This window comes from Seriola lalandi, unplaced genomic scaffold, assembly GCF_002814215.2.
Source record: "Seriola lalandi dorsalis isolate HSWRI2012SDOR001 ecotype SW California unplaced genomic scaffold, Sedor1 jcf7180002054983, whole genome shotgun sequence".
NCBI lineage: Eukaryota > Metazoa > Chordata > Actinopteri > Carangiformes > Carangidae > Seriola > Seriola lalandi.
In genome coordinates, this window is record NW_019525532.1 from 197,342 (window position 1) to 215,165 (window position 17,824).

Here is a 17,824-nt window from a genome sequence, read left to right on the forward strand (position 1 = left end):
GCGCACACACTCCCTACCACCTTTACCACCTTAAACTTCCACCCACATGCTCTGTTTGCCTGGCAGTGTATCATACATTCCCTGTGGCATAGATAGCAGAGCAGGATGTCTGCAGGTTTAAACAAGTTGGAGTGAAAACTGGACTAAAGATCTTTGGATAAACTAAGATAAACTGGGAAAAATGAAAGTAGCAGAGCAATGAAAACATCTTTCAAAATATCATGGTTGATTTCTTCCATAAAAAAAAAACCTGGGACATTTTTATATTTTAAGTCCTGAGGTTGACCTACTGCTTCATAAGAATGTATCTCTGCTGATGTGGGAACACCCTGAGTTATAATCCTTAAGAATTTCAAGAATTCAAACCTTATTTTTTGGTACTAATTATGGTTGGCATTGTTTTCTGAAATAGCCATTCAGTGACATTCAGACTTTAACTCTCTGTGTAGTAGTTTAAATTGCTGGTAGCTATCCCTGCACTGGATTCAGTCGCAGGAAAAGCAAAGTATTTGTCATTTGTGACAAGGTGACAAGATCGGTTCAACAAGCGTGTGACAAAATAATACAGTCCACTTTTTTCTGACACTGGATCAGATGAGTGACAAATTGCTGGAAGTAATTAAACTCCAAGGAGCGGCTACAAGCCGTTACATGAAGAGTTACAGGCAGCACAGCTCGGACAAAGTACCTGCAAAGCAAGTGTTTACCATAGTGTTAAACCGCATGTGTTGCTGCCATGGTAACCACCCGTGTCAATCACCCAAGTCAACCAGGATGACTTGGGTGATCTTAAGGACTTAAAGCTGAGCAGAGCTTGTTTCTTTAAACCACATTTGTCTTGACCTATGACGGGCGAACAGCTTTGGCCTGACCTTCTTCTTGACGAGGGACATGACGCCGATTCGAGTGAGGACCGGCTGGCGACACAAGCCCTCCCTCGGGACGCCGTCTGCGAACGTCTCGGCGCCGTCAGCCACCGGCTCGCACAAGTGACGCATAAAGAGAGACACGTAGGCTCTGGCAAAGACGAAGAAGATGAGATATATATATATATATATATACATATATATATATATATGGTTAAACGACGGACACAAGTGGAGGAAGCTCATGTTTCAATCTATATTTCTCTTTGATGTACGTTACTTACTTGAATTCCTTTTCAGTCTTGCCCCTGAGGTCTCTCACCAGCCACTGAGAGGAGAAAGCGTCCTGAGACGGCATCCCCCAGCGCATCACTGCGTTCAGGAAAGCCTTTCGCTGGCGTGTGTTAAAGCCCAGCACCTATTGATGGAAATTACTGTGTTTTATGGATTTTCCTGAGTGAAACTGGCAGTGGAAATAACACCAGAGAAAGAAAGAAAACGTTGTCGTATTTCTTATATGTCTTAAATTTCTCAAGGCCTCTTTTGAACAGGTCTGACTGCCTAATAATGCTAAAATAAACTCTGAAGCCTAACTTGAACAATGCGGGCCATTATAATCACGTCCACCATTATCAGGATGATAAATGAGGTTGGGAGGTTTAGGGGTGATGGAGATGTAATAGCTTTGCTGCCATCTCCAATTTAAGATTCTTAGAAAAATATTTAAGACTGCAAGTTCACTTTAAATAAAAACTGACAGATTCCTGTATTATCACAATTTAAAAAAAATAAAATGCCCAAAAATGAAAGCAGGACTGGTTCCAGAGATATGTACAGACCTCAAGGTTGCCTCCAACTCTGGCCAGAAGAGGAGGCAGAGGTTTATCCTTCTCATTCCTCAACTGGCGACGTGACTGCCTTCGACCTGTAGATAAAAGGTAGGCAAAGGAAACATTGCAACAAATCCCGGGGAGAATTATAGGATGTAAGAACAGGGAGATAGTTAATCTGATGTTTGTTTTAAGTTTCTCACATTCTGCAGACTTGCAGAGCTTCCTTCAAATTTACAGTTAATAGATTTATATAAACAAAAAAAATAAATAAAAAATTCAAAAGCTTCTGAAATGTTTGGGAGTGTTTTACTGCCCGAAGTAGGAGGTGGACGGCGATCGCATTTTTGGCAATCTGATTTGTTCGACTCTGCCAGGCAACTGTAACAACTAAATCAACTTTAAACTGTAATTCACCACAGACCTGAGAGTGCTGCCTGCGTGTTACAGCAGGCATCTTTCGTGGCCCATGAGCAGCTCTGCTTGATGCCTCTCTCGCTCTTTCTCTATCTCTTTTTTTTTTTTTTTTTTTTTTTTTAAATCTCTCCTTACCTTCTGGTCGATCGTCAAAGTCCTCGTCCTCCTCCTCGGAGCCCACTGAATACTCGGACTGGTTATCTGAAATGTCAGCATGCCACTCTGAAACAGCACATGGTGGTCTGTCAATAGGCCAGGCCCATTCATGTCCACTGTGCAGGCCATAACTCAAACAGGAGACATCTCATCTAAAATCCTACAATTTCTACAAGGATCATGTGATAAAAACAACAAATCTTTATAATAAATAATAAATCCTGAGTTTTACCTTTGTTCTACTGCAGCAATAATTCTTAGGATCAAGTGAAAGCGGTTTCCTTTTTAAATCCCGGGCTTCCCAAAAGAATCTTAAGCTCCTCCTAACATGATCCTAATATGAAGGTGTCAGTGACATAAAAGCTTATGTGAGCTTACCTTGGTCTTCCTGCGCAGCGTCGTTGTAGTTCACAGGCTTGCGGTTCCTCTTGCCTTTACCCAGTTTGCTCGCGAGGTCTTCCTGTTGCTGCTCGTAGTGATGCCGCAACAGTTTCTCCCAATAATCCGGATCCACGTTCTCCTCCTGTTTGATGATCTCCCGCTCGATCTCCTCGATCTGGAGCGACAGACGAGGAACGCGAAAGTTTAGAAAGGTTGGGGGTTATGTGGCTGACCGGTTAGGACAGGGTTATCTGAGTGCGTCCTTTCAAAGAGACACACTCACATTCTTTAAACAACAAAAAACAAAAACAACAAATAAAACAGGAAAGAACATTGCAGTGGCCATGGGGAAATTTGCTCACAGGTACTTTCAAAGATTGTCGCAGATGTGCACTTCGGTAAAAAGTGTTTGGCCTTGGATCAGCGATTAAAGACTTTAAAATGATCACACTTTCATCTGCATCATACTGCAGCAAGATATTTGCAGACTTCTGTGCAAAGATCTCATGTCCTAGATATTTAGATGAATCTAATCGTTCGTGGTTACTTGTTATGAAACTACAATGATCATTTATTACACCCACTCCTCTGACCTGTCGGCCAGTCCACAAGAGCATTCTGGTCAAAAACACAAAACACTCCTCTCATGCACCATTTCTCCCACTCACTCCTGTTTTCCTACCGCCCATCTCTATGTGTTTATTGTTGCCGGACTGGACATCTCTCACTCACCTTATCCTCCTCTCGGACCATGTACTGGGCCACTTTGAAGGAGCTGAGGTACTCGTTCATGTTCTGGACGTCCGAGTCGTCCGTGGCGTCTTGGCTTCGGTCCAGCAGCCTCTCAATGGCGACGCTGTCGTAGTGGATCACGTTGCCCTCGTCCTCAACTTTGTCTCCCGAACTATTCTTCATACCTGGCATGTGCGGAGTTGAAAAAAATGGAAATTACTGGTCCCGTTCTTCCAGAACCAATTTCACAAATAAAATGTTCTTGTCAACCAATTATATCTTCAATAAAACCAGAGTAAGACAAGTGTTCTCCTCTGGCCAAATTTGTCAAGAGGAAAGGACACTGAAGTCAGCGTGTTTGACAAAATAATTTCATTCAGGAGAAGAAGCCTGCCAACTCTTCCCCATTAGAATCAGTCCCATTCCAACTTTAACCCAAAATCCAACGTGATTACATTTGAGTGAAAATCCTCATTTTATTTGACAAAAATATTCAGTGCAGCTAATTTTCTCAATTGATAAAAAAATCCGTTCTCACCTTCTATCTCGTCCTTGAAGAGCTCTTCTGTACCGAACTTGAGGATGTCGTCGAGTTCCTGTTTGGTCATGGAGCCGGCCTTGGATCCCAGCCCCGGCCGGACCACCAGGTGGGTCAGCATCATCTTCCTCTTGGCCACCTGGGTGATACGCTCCTCCACGCTGGCTCGGGTCACAAAGCGGTAGATCATCACCTTGTTGGCCTGCCCGATTCGGTGGGCTCGACTAAAGGCCTGCATAGAGAGGGACAAAGCCGAAGGCTGAGTACAACTGAAAGGTTTGAGTTTTGATACAAGGACGTTTATAAAAGTAGATAATTAATTCAGTCTGTAGTACCTGTATGTCGTTGTGAGGGTTCCAGTCAGAGTCGAAGATGACGACGGTGTCCGCTGTGGCCAAGTTGATCCCCAAACCTCCTGCTCTGGTGGAGAGCAAGAAACAAAACTGACAAGCACCAGGAGCTGGAAAAAAAGAGACAGTGTGTTAGAGAAACAAACAGCCAATAATATGAATAGCTTCTGCTTAATGACAGAATCCTATTTATATTAGTAACTTAATGACAAATGTCAGTCATCTTTCACTTCAGGGGATACTGCAGAGTTTGTAAATCTTTAAACTTGAGAGTCCTTATCTGAGTTATTTTTAGGATTCATGATATTTTTAAATTTGTTTGAAACATTATGAAATACAGAGATGTGACTCATCCTGCAGCAAATGTACAGCTACAGTTTTTACATTTTTTGTGGGGGATTTTTCTTCCCTTCGTCACTGGGATCGAGGTGTGTGTGTGTGTGTGTGTGTGTGTGTGTGTGTGTGTGCATCATCGCTGTCGCCCTCTTTTTTTTAAGAACTACTGGTTGAAGCTGGAGTCTAAATTAAAATGATAAAAATGTGTTTGCTGAAAAGTTTTCTGTTTAGTTATTCCCTGTGTGGCTCTAATGGGTCATTACAGTTTAATATTACAGGAGAGTTCGCCTGGGGTAGTAAATGCACTTCTACCAACGTCACGAATGAATCACTAACCCGCAGGGTATAATTCATAGTGTATAATTTAATAGCATTCATTGCCAGCAACTGCTTAGTGATATGACCAAGTTCCACATGAAACCAATCTAAGCACGCGCCTCAGTGTTCATCATCCTTTGTAACGCAAAGACATCAGCAATCGTAGCAACTGGTGTCACAGCGTAAAGATCCTAAACACGCTATATATGATCTTATGTCGCCATATCGATATATTCAAGATATAATACATTCTCTGTAAAAATCCACTGAGAATGTATTTTATTCTATTATATTATAATTTGGACAAAAAAATTCAGCAATTTAAGTGTCTGATAAATCAAAGTACTTCATCGCTTTGATGCAAAAATCCTATAAAAATTCCATATTACCATGTTCATTAATTGCCCAATGCATCCAGAAATATTTACCATAGCAAAAATCTCTAACGGTAGACAAGCGGAAGGTCTTCAACAATATATACAGTATAGTCCTATCGCCTGCGTCAACAACTATATTAACATCATCAATCATCCAGCCAGGATGTGGAGTCTTGTTCTCAAACCCAAAACCCAAAAAGCAAAGCAATATTACAGCAGTATTTTGTGTTGTGACGTGCTCTGATGAACTTTCTCTGACGGGCTGACTCCTTCTGCATCTTTAATATTTCTGCCTGAAGAGACTTGTTTATGATGATGATGATGTGTTTCCTATTAGTCACCAACAGAGGTCTTGGACAACTCACTGCACCTTAAATGACTGCCCATTTTCCAGTATCTCACCATTGAAGCGGTCAATGGCCTCTTGTCTCAGCGCTCCTGTGATGCCTCCATCGATTCTCTCATACTTATAACCTTCATAGTCCAGGAAATCTTCTAATAAGTCCAGCATTTTAGTCATCTGCAAACAGGAGAGAGGAGAGGGAGGGAGAGAGAGAGAGAGTGAGAGAGAGAGAGAGAGAGAGAGAGCGAGAGAGAGAGCCATCGATGTGTGTATGTTTTCATCTCTACTTGATTACCCACGCACACACCCACAGCTGGAATGACAGTCTGCAGCTGAGCCTTCTAGACGTGTCATGGGACTAATACAACATCTGTGAAGGGAGGTGTCCATCTGTTGTGCGTTTATACACTTGCCTGTGCTTATGCAGACTTTGAGTGTGTGTCTGTGTGTGTGTGTGTGTGTGCGTGTGTGTGTGTGTGCGTGCGTGTACCTGTGAGAAGACCAGCACTCGGTGCCCCTGCTCTTTCAGTTTCCTCAGCATCTTTTGCAACAGCATCAGTTTCCCAGAAGCCTTAGTGAGGGCCGACCCCTCGTAAGCACCGCTGGGTGTTTTTTGGGCTTCCTGCAAACACAGACAAACAATGCCACAAAGTAAATAACCTTACACATCTTTTAAGTTAGTGCTGACATAATGTCACAACTAAACATGAATTTCCCCTAGGGGATAAATAAAGTATCTATCTATCTATCTATCTATCTATCTATCTATCTATCTATCTATCTATCTATCTATAATAAATAAGAACAAATGATAAACTGCATCTAATCTGTAATTTGAACCATATTCTACATCTACAAAGGACCAATACGATACAAAAGCACTACCTTACATCACCACAAGGTGTCACTGCTACGCAATTTAGGAGTGAGACAAAGTAAACAGCAAAAGAAGTGAAACACAATCAAATAAAGACATGTCAAAATGTATTACAAGTGTGTGTGTTTGTGTGCGTTCGCCTCGTCTCACCATGGAGGCAACAGGAAAGAGGTAGGGGTGGTTGCAACACTTCTTTAAGTCCATCATGATGTTGAGCAGGGAGACCTGGTTTCCTCCGCCTTTTGAGTTTAGAGCCTCAAAGTTCTTGGTCAAAATCAGCTTGTAGTATTTCCTGTATTTAAAAACGCAAAGACATAAATGACGAAGCGATAACCTCAACTACCTATGGCACAAAGATTTTAAGAGAAACTTCCTTTCTTTGTCTCCTCTCCACCCTCATCTCCTACTTCGATGTTACATTTTACAACATAAACATTTAAAGGGAAACAACCATTACACTGCAAAGATAAGTATAAATGACCTAATGATGATTTTTCAGTGTGGGGCTTGATTCCCATTAAATCCAATAATCATGGTCCATTTCTAATGAGTTGAAATTCTTACAAAGAACATGTTTAACTCATGCAGCAGCCACTGGGCTTTAATCACAGCTAATTAACCACGGCTTATATAATTTGCAGGTGAAAACATGTCAGGCTCCTCGTTATAAACTAGGCTAAATTTGAAGGAAAAAGAAATATTGCAGTGACTATTTCAACATGAAACAGGTCCAATAATAAAAACTGTTGAAATATAAATGTTGAAAGGAGGGATAAATGTAACCAAAAAGTTCACTTTCAAATTCATTTCAGCTTTGTTTAAGCCCCAGAAGATGCTCATCTACACATGTTGATGCTCAGATGTCTTTTCGTCTACAAATCATCATGACATCATATTCAGAAATATCAATCACCAGCCTATATCCGCATTTCCCCCCTTCAATTCTCCCCAGTGTCGTACTTCTGCATAGGGCTCAGCTCCACTCTGACAATCAGCTCGGTCTTGGCGGGCATGTTCTTGAAGACGTCGGCCTTCAGCCTCCGCAGCATGTGAGGCCCCAGCAGGTCGTGGAGCTTCTTGATCTGATCCTCCTTGGAGATGTCGGCGAACTCTTCCAGGAAGCCCTCAAGGTTACTGTCCAGAGAGATGAACTGGGGTGAGGTGACTGGTAAAAATCTGTCTTTAGCAGATAAATCAATAAGCTTGTACTGATAGTAATTAGCAAATATTATCTAACTCTGGCTTCATCAACAAACATTTCTATGCAAGTAAAGTTTACCAGACTTGGCAGAGTAAAAAAAAGCATATATTTTGCAGACTTCTACATGAATACCAGTATGTGTATATTCGTGTGTGTGTGTGTGTGTGTGTGTGTGTGTGTGTGTGTTCGAGAAGTCCTACTTGAAGCGGTTGGGTGTGAGGAAGTTGAGCAGGTGAAACAGCTCCTCCAGGTTGTTCTGAAGAGGAGTTCCTGTCAGCAGCAGCTTGTGGTCGATCTTATAGTCATTCAGACGCCTGAAAAACTACAAAATAAGACGACAAAACTCCCTGTCATTCGTCTATCATTATTTTCATTTACATCAGTATTGTTTTTTTTAATGGATTGGCTGGCTCTTAATTATACTGCTGTTTACAAATACACACACTAGCTGTAGTACCTTGGACTGGTTGTTTTTAAGGCGGTGAGCCTCGTCCACCACCAGACAGGCCCAGTCGATGGACTTGAGCGCCGTCTGGTCGATGGTCACCAACTCATAGGAAGTCAGCAGCACGTGGAATTTAATAGGAGCCTCCCTCTGCAGGAACAGAAATTATATCAAGTCATTGTTTTCCTAAATTACAGTGGTTAATGTTAATTTCAGGTTTGTGTAACAAGCTCAAATAATTTTTCCTCATGTCTTTTCCAGCTCTGCTGTAAAAAACCAATGATAGCGCCGATTTATTTGCTTATTTCTCTCCATCTTCCTTCCTGCCCATATCTAAAAGTGTCGTCTTCGCTTCCCTGTCCTCCCCTCTTCCTCACCCTCAGTTTAAAAGCCTTCTTTCCTCCTTTGACAGCGGTGTCGTCGAAGGAGAACTCGTTCTCTCTGATGATAGCTCGACTGTCCTTGTCCCCCGTGTACGTCACCACGTAGAAGTCAGGCGCCCACATCTCAAACTCCCTCTCCCAGTTGATGATGGTGGAGAGAGGAGCGCTGACCAGGAACGGGCCCTTAGTGTGACCCTGAGGAACAGAAGAGAGTTCTTCGGTTATCAACATTCACGAGGAGGTGGAAGGAGACGATAACAGGAATATGCAGCTGCGGTACCTCTTTGAAAAGTGAGTAGAGGAAGACGATGGTCTGGATGGTCTTGCCCAGGCCCATCTCATCTGCTAGGATGGTGTCTGTGCCCTGAGCCCAGGAGAACCGCAGCCAGTTCAGACCCTCCAGCTGGTACAGATGCAGCGTCCCGCCTGTCGATGTGACAAAGTCTGGCTGCTCCTCGTATTTTATTGTAGGCTGGAAGGAAAGAAGGCAAGAGGAGGTTTGGAAAAACCTGACTGGGACACAATTAACTGTATTTTTAACAGCAGTCTGACCAGTATGGGACGTATTAATCGTAGGAATATTGAAGGATTAAATTTCATTGATATTTGCTTTAATTAATTCAAGGTAATCCTGTTAGTTTTATTCTAGAAGACAAAATAACTCCATTAAAGGAAGTATGACTTGAAAATTGACTGGCTCCACCCCTTCGGGAACAGGTATCTTTTGAATAACAGAGTAAGACAAAGTCAATTTAAAACATAATACATAAAACCAACTGTCTCATTTTTCAAACAATATTGTTACTGGACAATGCTCCAGAGTGTCTGCAACAAGTTCATTCTTCTAGAACCGAGATTTGGTGTAAAAAAACAGACAGGAAGCCGATATAAACCAGGAAACTGAATCTACAGCTACAGCTAACTCACGTCAGTAACCGGTGAGGCAGGAGATTCCTCTTCGCCCTCCTGGTTCTTGCTCCTAATCCTCCTGGGTTTGTCTGGATCCTCCTTCATTATTGCATCTCTGTTGGGACAGGAAGACAGTTGTGACCAAGTCAATGCTGCAATATCAGCCAAGCAAGAAATTAAATAAACTAAATGTGAGTAATAAATGTGTACACGGACAGAGTGTTCAATACATGAATTGAACTATGCATTAAACTACAGCAGGTTTCCATATTTTGGATGCTCACAGGTCCCAACAACAGCATTATTACAGTTATTATGAAACCTCTTTTGCCAACTGGCTTCCTGTATTAAATGAAAAAAAATGTGCTGTAGTATTTGAAATATTGTAACTGCAGTTTAGGGCCCTTGGGATGAAAACAGCTTGAGATACAATAAAAGCTGGCTTGTTTTCCCACATTTACATCAGTGAGGATGAAGATGAAGATGTCCCCTGCAGTCCTACCTGTGTCTCCAGTAGTTCCCCTTGTAAATTGCAAAATCTGGGATCTCCAGGTCGTCTCTCTCCCAGGTGCACTGGTCGTAGGTCAGGTCTCTCCACTTGACCAGGTAGTGGTACGTCCCCTTCTTGTCCACACTGACAGGAAGTCAGAAAAATTGCAATCAGCACATGATAATAAATGTAGTAGTTTAACATGTTACCTTTTAACTTTGCAACATGAATGTTTCCTTTCTAAGATACAGTAAGTAATGAGGCAACAATCGACTTTTAACAGCAAGATATGTCCGTGCATTCACATTCACACACACACACACACACACACACACACACACACACACACACACACACACAGAACCCCAGAAACTGAAAGTACAGTCCCATACCTGTGGTTGATGATTCGGTGGATCATCATCCACTCAGGTTTGATGCCATATTTGTAGTACTTGTCCTCCAGGATGGCGTACTGGGGATCCTTGGCCCTCCTCTTTTCGCTCTTTCCCACTCCGTTCTCGTCCTCTCCTCCCGAGCCGTAATCCAGACTGGGAGGCTCGTCCATGTCCGTCTTCCTCTGGTAGTTTCTGTACATCACTGAGTGGAAGATCTCCAGCTGGAGGAAAGAGGGAAGAAGAAGAATGATTTGTCCTCAAGTTGGTCAGAAGCGGTTACGAGAGTTAGAGAGGTAGGTTTGAGCAGAATCTCTTTATATCTTTCATAGTCCTCCATCTTTGTATTCTTGAGTTTATTCTGCTCAAAACATAGATAAAAGAACTTTTCTTATTATCAGTTCTGGATTTGAATATCACTTCACACTCATCCCTCTCACCTGGAGCTCAGTGATCCACGTGCAGTGCCAGTAGGACTGTCCCACCAACTTGACAAAGAACTCCCTCTCGGCTCGGCCCTTCATGGGTGGCGGTAGCGGGGCGTCAGGTGGGGCGTCAGGGGCAGGGGGAACGGGAATGGGAGGCGGAGGTTCTCCCCACCGCCAGTGGAGGATCTTCTGGACGCGACCTTTGATTGGCGGACACTAAAGCGAGAATACATTTACTAATAAAATGTAAATATGGTTGTTTGTGTCAAATAGAAATTTGTTATGGGAGCATTTTGCTTCAGTCAGATCATCCCTCAATTATTGGGACAAGAACAGCTTTGATGTTAATATATGTTTTAACATAAATACCAAATATATAATCTACACACTTCTTCTTTTGTATTAGTTTTCAACAATAATTTTAAGCAATATTTTGTAATATTGTAAAAAACTTGTAAAAAGTTGTTTAATGTCCCATTAGCACAATCCTGTCTGGATATAAGGACCCTGATGCAATCTACCTCCATCATATATCCATAAGTGACATGTAAATCCTAAATTTGTAGACCTGCAAATGGGTAAATCAACCTCGTACAAGCAATATAACAAGTAAATTCGATGGGCTATACACAGAGTCCTGAATCAAAGAGATACAGCAATAAGATAAAACAGAGCGGAGAACAGCAGAGCAACGAACCGTGCATCGCGGACACAGCCACTCTCCGTTGGGGATCTCCGGCAGCGGTGGGTTTAGACAGTGGATGTGGTAGGACGAGGTGCAGGTGTCGCAACACAACAGTTCACCTCCGTCTTTACACACCCGACAGAACTCCATGTGGTCGTCATCCTCCTCCTCCGCCCCTGCGGGGACACCAACGGCGACCCCCACCCCAATCCCGACCCCGACCTCTGCTATGACTCTGTCCTCGCTGTCCTCCTCAAAATCCTCGAATTCCTCGTCCTTTGCTTCCCACTGGATTCCCTCTTTTTCCTGGGAAAGGAGGAACGACAGGGAAACATTTATCTGATTGAAACAAGAGTCCTGAATATATGAAGGTCTCAAATTAATGAAACTTGATTGCAAATTGATGATTTATGTTGTTGTTAAGTTGTCAAGGCTAATCCAGTAAAAGGAGTACTTTCCCTTCCACTGCTGAGGGTCCTGATCTGCAGTTCAAGTAGAGGGCTTTCATGGGACAAAACCAACCAGACCAGAAGTCTATTTTTCTTGTGCAAAATGGTCATTAATAAGCAATGAGTATTAATGGTTATAACAGCACTGCCTCCTCAGTCACCAATAAACACATATTTGGCAGAAGATGGAATTAGTTTAAGTCGGCAGTCAAATCTCAAAACTGACGTTGGGACGTTTTGCTTAATCAACGTGCTGACAGACAGGAAAGGAAGTAGTAAACTGTGGCAGCTGATGGACATTACCTTTGTACAGAATAAAAGATACATGCGAGTTGTTTATTGCGACTGTTTCACAAATTTGCAAGCGTCACTAACACAGATCCCAAACGATGGCTGCATCGTGTTTCACAAATGATTGTTGTCTGCAAATTGCAGCTTCATTTGCAGAATCCTACAAGGCTCTTGCACTGGTAGTGAAATGTTCAAAGTGAGTGAAAGAGGAAATTTAAATCATGTTGCAAATTGCAACTTGCACGTTGCAGATTTCAGTTTCATGTAGTTGAAGATCAAACTTCTTAGCAACAACAGCAACGACTGGAAGCTGATAGTCAATATATCTGTGAATAAAATCAGTCAAATTTCACAAAGGATTTGGGGTTTTCTTTACTGTCAAAACTACCCAGTAAAATGCAAAAAGAAAAGAGTTACGATTTCGCCAGAACATGCACATAACAACTCTGCCAAACACCTGCCCATACCACATTAAATCCACTATGCGTGGAATTACTAACTTGGCACCCCTGTGGTAGACAGTGATGCACACTGCTACTGACACACTCTCTCACACTCTCTCACACTCTCTCTCTCTCTCTCACACACACACACCTGGAGACACTGAGAAGGCCTGAATGCAACACACAGAAACAATTTTCACTGTGGCTCATTTTTCAACACAAAAAAAAAAAATTTAACTGAAACAAACTGAACGATGTAATAATCACATTCTCCACATAATGGCTTTATAACAATTGGTCAGTGTTTTCTTTTTTCCTCTGGTGGCAGTTTCAATCTTGTCTTTCCTGAAGTGATATAGTTCATTTCGTTTTCCATCAAAGATTCAGTAGCCAGACGGTGCACTTTGATCTTCTGGTGACAATATTGAATAGACTTATACCCGCAGCACCACCTCAGGTATCTGTCTTTGTCTGGGCAGGATTGTGTATGTCTGCATGCAGCCAGCTCTCCACTCTGATTTGTGATGCAGCTACAAAGCCTCTACTCATCTGGTCCTCCAGGCAATAAAACAAAAAACAAAAACCAAACCATTTTTTTCACTCAGGTTGGCCAAGTAGACATGTTGCTCGGAGATAAATATGTGAATAAGGATGCATAGCAGAATCATACATATAAAAGCAGGAGCGGACGTGTTTCTGTGTAGCTGTACTCACGCAGTGCGGACAGCTCCATTTGCCCTCGGGGGCCTTGTCCAGCTCGGGCTCAAGGCAGACGAGGTGGTAAGCTCTGGGACAAGTGTCACACAGGATGATCTCGCCGCCCTGCTGACACACCTCGCAGTAGTCCTGATGATCCGTCTCATAACCGTCCCCTTCCTCTTCACCTGGGACTGGAGGACGGCAGGAGATGGTGCACAAAGACAGGGGACGGAAATGACTTACATATGTCTGAAATTGTTTTCCACACTAAAAGATAACTCAAACTTTGTAAAGTATTGTGTAAATAAGCATCCAGTCACTTTCCACAGCCGACTTTGTGGTCGTAATCATCATTATCAACTTGTCCACAGATATTTTTTCCACACCTGATAAAGATAAATTCTTCTCTGCCGGTAAATTCTGCCACAATTTCCATAAAGTTGACTTTTTTAAACTGTCAACTCCTTCTTTTAGGTGTTTTCTCCTTCTCGTGTAGCACCACACTCAGTGGGCTCTACACAGTACATCACAGAGGTGAGTCTGCAAAACACAAGAGTGCTCCGTCCTTCTAAATTCAGTTTGGGCCGGGCTGGTAAAATGAAACTCTGGTGTCAGGTATGGACACATTATTCATTCACATTGAGCAACAAGTGGTTGGTATGACCTGAAAATGAAGCTGGAGAGATACCTTTTGCCACTCTTATCCTTCATGTAGTTTTCACATAAAGCAACAAAGTGGGTGGGTTAGTAAATGTTTGTGTGTGCTGAGAGGAGTTCAGTGATGTAACACGTTACGGGCATTCAATCTTTCACATCTAGGTTTGAACTCAGAACTAAGGCTAATAAAAATATCCTTTTATAGAGAACTGCTTTAGTGTCAGCAGAACTCAAAGAGACCGGTTGCATTGCTCCTTTGGATTCCAAAAAGTTAAAGTAAACTTCACACAGGAGTTATTAGATAATTGTGAACTTGCTGGACTGTATATCATTTATAATTATGTGCTGTACAAGCAGTTTTGCTTACTTTTCTTCTTCTTCTTGGCAGGCCGTCCTCGCTTGTTCTTCTTGACACGGCCAGAGCTGTCAGAGCGAACCGAGGAGCTGTGAACGCTGGAGTCCTCCTGCTCCGACTCATCCTCGTCCATATCTTCGCTCTGACAGAGGACAAGAAGGAGTCGAGCAAGGGAGTGAAAGAAGGAAAGTAAAAGGGGTGAACAGGTTACAAAAAAAAAGAAAAGAATCAAGGCTATTTATTTATCTCCATCCACTGTTATCAGCACACTATAAACTTTATACTCACTGAGCAACTCTTCTTCCTCTTGGCACCTATGGGCGATAGTTTGATACGAATAGGTGCCATCTTTTTAGCCTTTGCTAGAGCCTTTTTCTTGTCTGGGACTCGAGGACTTTTACTGCGCTTCTTATAGCCAGGGCCTGGACAGATAACGAGATCATATGCAACATTTGACATAAAAGAACGACAAAGTAGAGTGTGTATACTCTATTAGCAAAGAGTAACTATGATGTTTGGACTCACAGTACACTTGTAAACATCTACTCAGAAGACATCAGCGTGTCAAAGATGACTGTTGCTGTGTCATGTGCCTCTAAAACTGCACGCTGTCCTGGTGGTCCAGGGTTCAGTCTTTACTGGACCCAATCATTTAAAACACGAATCATGTCAATGAAAAATGTGTCCGTCTATTTCTTTTTACTACATGAGTAACAAAACTGACACAAAACCTGAAGGGGCACCAGTCTAAAGCTGACCACTGACCTTTGCCCTCTTTCGTCTTGGCCTTTCTGATTGGTGGCGGCTGTGGCGGGGGCTCAGGCGAGGCGGTCGCTGCAGAGACCTGCTCGGCGACGGCGATGGCGGCAGCTGCGGCAGCCGCCGCAACAGCAGCGGCGTTGCCCTTGAAGGGGTTGTTCGAGCTGAACTCCCTCCACTTGGCCCCAAGGATGGTCATCATCTTTGACATGGGGATCTTAGGGTTCTTCTTGGCTATCATCGGCCTGGGAGAGAGAGAGAGGGCAGGATCATTGAAAAGACCCAGCTTTAACCTGATTCTAAGAGCTATGGCACAAAGTTTTTCAGTAAAGTTTGTTGACTATTAATAGTTTAAAAATTCCTGATTGTCAATTATATTTATAAGTTTTAGCCACAGGAATGGTTTGTATATAAAGATGTAGTTATTTGATGGAAGAACAATTTGGCTGAGAAGACTTGAAGTCTGCCAGAGGAGTCAGACAACCAAATAACCACTCGACATAAACATATTTTAGGCATTATGGATTACTTCATCTTATCAGAGTCAAAGCAGGTATGAGTCAGCCACAGAAGCCGAGGCGCAGGCTGCCACCGACACACCGGCTAACGCAGCTAGCTGAGGCGATAAAGGCACAACTGCCAGAGCAAGACAGATTCAAGTAATAGCACTTGTGCTCCTTCAACCCAAGCCTCCTGTATCTGTGTTGCTGCTGAGAGGGGGCCGGTGGACACTCTTTGTTGAGTGGTTCTGCCAGTGTAGAAGGAAAATGGTGTGTGTATGAAACTATATACAAAGTTAAACAGAAACAAATAACCCCTCACGTACAGAAACGAGAGAGCACATGCACCTAATACTGAAGAAATGGAAACGCAGCGGAGAATAAGAATCTAAGAGAGTTGTTGTTAGAACAGACTTTAGCAAAGGTTTATATGAAAGTTATTTTCATCATCACTGGTAACACTGTTATGGCCAGCAAAGCAAACATTTGATTCAGTAATGTTTTGCTGCTGAAAGGAAGCCATTAGTCAATATTGTGTACTGCAAAAGTACATATAATGCATATGTCTCCACATACAGTATGTGCTTTCAACAGGCAGACCTGAAAAGCAGAATCTGAAACCAGCTTTAATTGCGTGAGATGAATAGATACATGTAGGAACTGTGGGAAAGGTTTTCTAAGCAGCAGAACACTCTGTTAATATGAATGATCTTAATTCAATTAAATTCAAGAAACTTTCTTTTTCCCCAGGGGGCAATTTGTTCTGTAGGACTAGAGAGACCACGCACAGACTCAACATCTGCATAATTAGCAGCTAAACTGCTTTGATTCCTAAAATCCTTCCAATTAGTTTACCCTATTTTAACACAGTGACTGCACTCAGCAACTCTCCAACTCAATCCTGTTCTGATTTAATAGCATATCTAATAATAGAATTATAAAAGCCTTAAAAACAGGATAATGTGGGACATTTATCCATCACACCCCACTACCTTTGCTGGTTTAATTTAAATAAAAACAACAAGGCAAAGTAAGGTTAAAGAGTACATCCATATCAAGTGGACTAAACTGAAAACTGAACTTTTTGTTGACAACAATCAGCAGAGCGGAAAAATCTGCAAAAGCCGACAAAAACATTTTAGTGTGGACTGGGAAAACTCAGCTTTTGCAAAATGTAAGCTGTGCAGTGATAAAATCCCTATTTCATGCTTGTTCGGCTCCATCTGACAACACAAACAGAGAAATATGTGAAGTGGCGTGGAAGGAAAGCTTAAATAGAAAACTACATGAAAATTAAAGTGAGGATCCCGTTTTCATACGTAAACAGTGTTTTCTAAATTAGCAGATTTAGTGTGGACGTGGTCTAAATTGCACTTGCAGCCAGTAATGAAAACTGGAACCTTAACCACAAATGAGCTTCTTTAAAAATAAGATATTGAACATAACATCGCACTCTTTCAACAGTGCTTGTGACACTTCTGAAAACCCTGTTTATGAGGTTTGCTTGTCTTCATTTCACCCACATCCTCACCGTGTAAAAAGAAAAAGTAAAGAGTAATACCGCATGAACTGGCTGAAGGCTTTGTAGTTGGTGAGTTCCCTGTAGTCTTCCTCTGTGAAGGTATGATCAACATCCTCCAGACCCCACTCCTTTGCCAGCTGGGCCGAGGTCTTCTGCTCTATTGGTTGCTGAGAAGAAGCCACCGATCAAATGAGAGGCGTGGATGTCGTGGATGTGTTGACGTAGATGTGTTTTGGTAATCATGCTTTACCTTTGTTGTTTCCTCCTGACTGCTGTCTCGGTCCCCGTCATCTTTTTTCTTCTTCTTGGTTTTCTTCTCTTTCCTTTCTTTATGTTTCTTCTTTTTCTTTTTCTCACCAGACCCATAGTCACTGGCTACACTGTCGGAGTTCTCGCCGTAGTCTCTTTCTCTGTCCGAGTCTCTGTCTACATCACTGTCCTGAAGAGGGGAAGAGGGAGGAAGATATGGAAAGATAATGAAGACGGTTTAATAGAGTCAGCAAAGTGAAAAAATTAAGAGCATGACAGCTTTAATTAACTTACAATCTTCTTGCGTTTTTTTGCTTTGACAGGTTTTCCCTCTTTGTCCTTCTTCTTTGTGTCCTTCTTTTTCTTCGGTCTCCCTTTCTTCCTGCACGGGACCTCTCTGTCTGATATCTCTGCCTCTTCTTCGAGGGGGAGCGCCAGAGGTGGGC

General features: G+C 42.4%; 1 protein-coding gene across 1 annotated transcript in view; it reads right to left on the minus strand.

The window, feature by feature from the left end:
* The window catches only part of chd3 (chromodomain helicase DNA binding protein 3), a 36,576-nt gene that overhangs the window by 15,420 nt on the left and 3,332 nt on the right, over nucleotides 1-17,824 (minus strand). The window contains exons 2-29 of the mRNA XM_023396801.2: nucleotides 17,673-17,797; nucleotides 17,380-17,568; nucleotides 17,169-17,296; nucleotides 15,114-15,352; nucleotides 14,637-14,770; nucleotides 14,361-14,490; nucleotides 13,352-13,527; nucleotides 11,467-11,760; nucleotides 10,782-10,985; nucleotides 10,342-10,565; nucleotides 9,962-10,093; nucleotides 9,478-9,574; nucleotides 8,831-9,022; nucleotides 8,545-8,745; nucleotides 8,180-8,317; nucleotides 7,923-8,044; nucleotides 7,482-7,655; nucleotides 6,672-6,813; nucleotides 6,135-6,266; nucleotides 5,704-5,821; nucleotides 4,256-4,380; nucleotides 3,921-4,152; nucleotides 3,383-3,567; nucleotides 2,648-2,825; nucleotides 2,249-2,335; nucleotides 1,706-1,791; nucleotides 1,151-1,284; nucleotides 873-1,017 (exon numbers count right to left, since the gene is read on the minus strand). Of these exons, the coding sequence (XP_023252569.1) occupies nucleotides 873-1,017; nucleotides 1,151-1,284; nucleotides 1,706-1,791; nucleotides 2,249-2,335; nucleotides 2,648-2,825; nucleotides 3,383-3,567; nucleotides 3,921-4,152; nucleotides 4,256-4,380; nucleotides 5,704-5,821; nucleotides 6,135-6,266; nucleotides 6,672-6,813; nucleotides 7,482-7,655; nucleotides 7,923-8,044; nucleotides 8,180-8,317; nucleotides 8,545-8,745; nucleotides 8,831-9,022; nucleotides 9,478-9,574; nucleotides 9,962-10,093; nucleotides 10,342-10,565; nucleotides 10,782-10,985; nucleotides 11,467-11,760; nucleotides 13,352-13,527; nucleotides 14,361-14,490; nucleotides 14,637-14,770; nucleotides 15,114-15,352; nucleotides 17,169-17,296; nucleotides 17,380-17,568; nucleotides 17,673-17,797 (4,463 nt within the window). The remainder of the gene's footprint in view (nucleotides 1-872; nucleotides 1,018-1,150; nucleotides 1,285-1,705; nucleotides 1,792-2,248; nucleotides 2,336-2,647; nucleotides 2,826-3,382; nucleotides 3,568-3,920; nucleotides 4,153-4,255; nucleotides 4,381-5,703; nucleotides 5,822-6,134; nucleotides 6,267-6,671; nucleotides 6,814-7,481; nucleotides 7,656-7,922; nucleotides 8,045-8,179; nucleotides 8,318-8,544; nucleotides 8,746-8,830; nucleotides 9,023-9,477; nucleotides 9,575-9,961; nucleotides 10,094-10,341; nucleotides 10,566-10,781; nucleotides 10,986-11,466; nucleotides 11,761-13,351; nucleotides 13,528-14,360; nucleotides 14,491-14,636; nucleotides 14,771-15,113; nucleotides 15,353-17,168; nucleotides 17,297-17,379; nucleotides 17,569-17,672; nucleotides 17,798-17,824) is intronic.